Here is a 5,000-nt window from a genome sequence, read left to right as displayed (position 1 = left end):
AGTACAGTTAGAAGAAGGAGGACTGAAAGTTGATGAAAAGGAGGAGAAGGAAGAGGAGGAGGAGGAAGAGGAAGAGGAGGAGGAAGAGGAAGAAGAGAAAGAGGAGGAAGAGGAAGAAGAAGTTATTGGAGGAAATTATGGAAGGTGTTTTGAAGGATATTCTCTCTCTCTCTCTCTCTCTCTCTCTCTCTCTCTCTCTCTCTCTCTCTCTCTCTCTCTCTCTCTCTCTCTCTCTCTCTCTCTCTCTCTCTCTCTCTCTCTCTCTCTCTCTTCACTAAAAATCTCAAGGGCTCAGTGTATAATCCTCCTCCTCCTCCTCCTCCTCCTCCTCCTCCTCCTCCTCCTCCTCCTCCTCCTCCTCCTCCTTACATGCCTCTCCACTTTTCCTCCTCTCCTCCTCCCCATAGATTACCTCCCATATTGCTCTCTCTCTCTCTCTCTCTCTCTCTCTCTCTCTCTCTCTCTCTCTCTCTCTCTCTCTCTCTCTCTCTCTCTCTCTCTCTCTCTCTCTCTCTCTCTCTCTCTCCAAAATCCTTCTCACAAGTTTCCTTTCTCCTCTTTTATCTCTCCTCCTCCTCCTCCTCCTCCTCCTCCTCCTCCTCCTCCTCTTCTTCTTCTTTTCTCTTCCTTTTCTTGCTTTTATCACAATTTTTACTTTGGCTGTTTTCATCTTTCTCTCTCTTCTTATTCTTATTGTTATTCTAATTCTTCTTCTTTTTCTTGTTCTTGTTCTTCTTCTCCTTCATTTTAATTGTAGTCCTCCTCCTCCTCCTCCTCCTCCTCCTCCTCCTCCTCCTCCTCCTCCTCCTCCTCCTCCTCCTCCTTTTCCTTCATCATTTCACGAATAAACAAAAAAAAACGATAATTTTCACCTCAAATCTTAACACACACACACACACACACACACATACCCACAACACACCTGTTTTACCCTTCCCTACACCCAAACACACCTGAAACACACGCAAAACACACGCAAAGCATCGCAGCTTCTCCACACACACCTCCCCTCCAGTACCTCAGCTAACCCTTGTGACCCGCAGGTGGGAGGCGCGCGAGAAGGAACACCCGGGGGAGCGGCAGGTCTCTATCAGTCATCCTGTTACAACTTTTGAGTTTTTTTACGAACCTTTCTACGTTGCAAGAGATGACACGCCCCCGCATGACGAGCGATTCTTGGGCTACGGGTTCACCAGGAATACACAGGTGAGGGTGTGTGTGTGTGGGTGTAAGGGGTGTAGAAGTGCGTGATGGTGAGGAATGATGTGTGTATTGGGTGTAGGACTGTTGGAGTGTGATCTTGTGGGCAGGTTGGTGAACAGCTGTGTGGGCAGGTGTGTGGACAGGTGTGTAGGTATGGGGCACAGGTGTATGGATAGTGTGTGGGTGCAGGTGTGTGTGTAGGTGTGGGGACAGGTGTGTAAAGGTGTGTGGTGCAGGTGTGGGTTGCAGGTGTGTAAGGGGGTCAAGATGCAAGGTGACAAAAGGGAGTTATTGAAGTGGTGTGAAGGACAGGGTTCAATATGAAGACTCTTGTTACTGTACTCTCTCTCTCTCTCTCTCTCCTCTCTCCTCTCTCTCTCTCTCTCTCCTCTCTCTCTCTCTCTCTCTCTCTCTCCTCTCTCTCTCTCTCTCTCTCTCTCTCTCTCTCTCTCTCTCTCTCTCTTCTCTCTCTCTCTCTCTCTCTCTTTCAGCAGGTACGCTTCATCACAGGTAATAATAATAGTAATGATAATAGTAATAATAATAATAATAATAATAATAATAACAATAATAATAATAATAATTTGCATCTGAAATAACTTCCTTTTCCTTTCTGGTAATTATTCTTCGTGATTGCTTTATGCTTTCAAAATAACTATAATTTTTTCTCCGTACCTGTGAATTATTGCAACACATCACAAGAATTCGACACTCCCACGCCTCTCCCAGCATCTTTCCCCCCACTAACCAAACACTTCCAGGGACTTCCACCTCTCCGCAGCATCTCAAGGCGGCGTCACACAGGCCACCTTCCTCCAACACGTAGACCTTTTTTGTTTGTTGGGCGAAACGAAATGCTAGCAACAAGATTTTGGATGCCAGGCAGGATGGAAAGCAAGTTGTATATCCTTGCGAGTCACGGTGAAGTGGTTGAAGTGTTGGCTGGGAGTGTGTTGTTGGAAGGGCGAGGCGTCAACACAACGTTCAAGTCCCTGTGTTTGTGATAATTCCAACGAAAACAGCCAGCTAGAGAAACTTATTCCCGCGATACCAGCAATAAAAACAGCCAGCGAGAGAAACTTACTCCCGCGATACCAGCAATAAAACCAGCCAGCGAGAGAAACTTACTTCCGCGATACCAGCAACAAAATCAGCCAGCGAGAGAAACTTACTCCCGCGATACTAGCAACAAAATCAGCCAGCTAGAGAAACTTACTCCCGCGATACCAGCAACAAAATCAGCCAGCTAGAGAAACTTACTCCCGCGATACCAGCAACAAAAACAGCCAGCTAGAGAAACTTACTCCCGCGATACCAGCAACAAAAACAGCCAGCTAGAGAAACTTACTCCCGCGATACCAGCAACAAAAACACCCAGCCAGAGAAACTTACTCCCGCGATACCAGCAACAAAAACACCCAGCTAGAGAAACTTACTCCCGCGATACCAGCAACAAAATCAGCCAGCTAGAGAAACTTACTCCCGCGATACCAGCAACAAAAAACACCCAGCCAGAGAAACTTACTCCCGCGATACCAGCAACAAAAACACCCAGCCAGAGAAACTTACTCCCGCGATACCAGCAACAAAAACACCCAGCTAGAGAAACTTCCGCAATACCAGCAACAAAATCAGCCAGCGAGAGAAATGTGCCCAGTGTGACGTCGCTAACACAGCCTCACCACCGCAAGAACTTCGATTACCTTCCTTTCACCTTCCCCAGCCTCTGATTCTCCCACATTTCCAGGTGTACGAAATGCACGTGAGCGGGTACACCTTCCATGTGCTGTCACCGATCTTCACACTACACTGGGGGATGCAAGTGAAGCGAAGCAGGCCAGCGTGGAGAGAGAAACAAAACAATGTCAATAGGCGTCTCTTCGAAGGATTTAAGAAGGAGGTGTTCGCGCGCTATGGCAAGGACCCACTCAACATGATGGCCACTAGGAAGCCCCAGCGTCCTGCCAAAGTCCCCCAGCCGCGTCCCCAGGCCAGGAAGGCGTAGGAGTGAAGGATTTTGTAGGAGTTTAAAGAAATGTGTGTGTGTGTGTGTGTGTGTGTGTGTGTGTGTGTGTGTGTGTGTGTGTGTGTGTGTGTGTGTGTGTGTGTGTGTGTGTGTGTGTTTGTTGTCCTGCTGTGTTGAAGGATGTTTTTTTTTCGAGTTTAAGGATCTTTAGGATATTTTAGGAGTGTAGGATAGTAGAGTAAAATACTTTAGGGTTTTTTAAGTAAGGTAGTGTAGGAGTCTGTGGGATTCTGTTGGATAATTCAGGATTTTTGGTAATATTAGTGTAGTTAGTTTGTTGTAGGATAAGTGAAGGATATAACAGCTGTGTAGGATACCGTAGGAGTCTTGCCATTCCAGTGTAGGATATTTCAAGGTTTCTTAAGTAGGGAAGTGCAGGATTATGTAGGATCTGTAGAATACTTATATATTTTGTAAGTAGGATAGCGTATGACATGGTAGGATGTGTAGGATATGTCAGGTGGTTAGAGTCAAATCCTTTTCCTTCACTGAGGCAACACACGGGCGACAGAGGGCAGTAGGATAAGTCAGGAGGGTAGGATCTGGTGTAGGATACCCTCAGATCCTTTATATTAGACTTTAATCCTTTTGTAAACACTCAGATCCTTCTTGGAGGCTAAATATTTAGGATTCAAAGGGTATTAAAGTAGGATCTGGTGTAGGATATCCTGAGATCCTTTGTATTATAGCTGAATCCTTTTATAAACACTCAGATCCTTCTTAGAGGCTAAATATATGGGATCCAGAGGGTATTCAAGTAGGATCTGGTGTAGGATATCCTCAGATCCTTTGTATTATAGCTGAATCCTTTTATAAACTCTTTAATTCTTCTTTTAGGGAAAATATAAGCGATTGTAAAGGATGGGATAGCTTTAGTACGCTCTGAAATGCTTTATGTTAGTATTCAGTCCTTTTATAAACAGTCTTAAACAAACTATATGAGATTTAAAGAGTTCCGAGAGTGTTCTAAGCTCTCAGATTCCCTATGTTAGTGCTGAATCCTTTTTATAAGCTCTCTGATCCTTTATGTTAGTGTTGGATCCTCTTATAAGCTTTCAGATCCTTTTTTGAGGCGAGACATAAGGGATTTAAAAGGGAATTAAGTGAGGAATTGTTTTTAGCACACTTCCAGATGGTGTACATTAGTGTTGAAACCTTTTAAGACAAACACATATGGAATTGAAAGGTTATTAAGGCCATCTAAGCTCCCATTAGTGTTGAAACCTATTGTAAACACTCTTAATTCCTTATCTGAGGCAAAACAATGGATTTAAAAGGGTTCAGAGGTTATATAAGCTCTCAAACCCTTTATGTTAGTGCTGAACCCCTTTATAAACTATCAGGTCCTTCTTTGAGGCTGAACATAAGGGATTTAAAACGGTAATAAGGTATTCTAAGCCCTAATATGTCAGAAATTAGATTTTTTCGCCCCTTGAGTGGAGTTGAAAGGCTTATTGGTGTTTGAAACCTTATGTAGAGAGAAGAAAAGGAAATAATAGGAGGAGGAGGAAGAGAATTTAATTTTGTGTAAATATTTTGTTTGTGTGTGTCAGAGAGAGAGAGAGAGAGAGAGAGAGAGAGAGAGAGAGAGAGAGAGAGAGAGAGAGAGAGAGAGAGAGAGTCATATACACATAACATCTTCATTATATATTTAAACCTTTATTGTAATTTCAAATATGGAAGAGGGAAGGAAGATTACAAGTTAGGGAAGAGGAGGAGGAGAAGGAGGAGGAGGAAGAGGAGGAGGAGGAGGAAGTTAATGATATATAAA

General features: G+C 44.0%; 1 protein-coding gene across 1 annotated transcript in view; it reads left to right on the top strand.

Moving 5' to 3' along the window:
* The window catches only part of LOC135093084 (beta-1,4-glucuronyltransferase 1-like), a 30,445-nt gene extending 25,595 nt beyond the window's left edge, over positions 1 to 4,850 (top strand). The window contains exons 6-7 of the mRNA XM_063991967.1: positions 1,044 to 1,206; positions 2,951 to 4,850. Coding sequence (XP_063848037.1) covers positions 1,044 to 1,206; positions 2,951 to 3,208 — 421 coding nt within the window. The 3' untranslated portion in view covers positions 3,209 to 4,850. The remainder of the gene's footprint in view (positions 1 to 1,043; positions 1,207 to 2,950) is intronic.
* The last annotated feature ends 150 nt before the right edge of the window (positions 4,851 to 5,000 follow it).

Source organism: Scylla paramamosain, chromosome 41, assembly GCF_035594125.1.
Source record: "Scylla paramamosain isolate STU-SP2022 chromosome 41, ASM3559412v1, whole genome shotgun sequence".
NCBI lineage: Eukaryota > Metazoa > Arthropoda > Malacostraca > Decapoda > Portunidae > Scylla > Scylla paramamosain.
The sequence above is the reverse complement of the archived record's forward strand: the minus strand, read 5'-3'. Positions and strand labels throughout refer to the sequence as shown.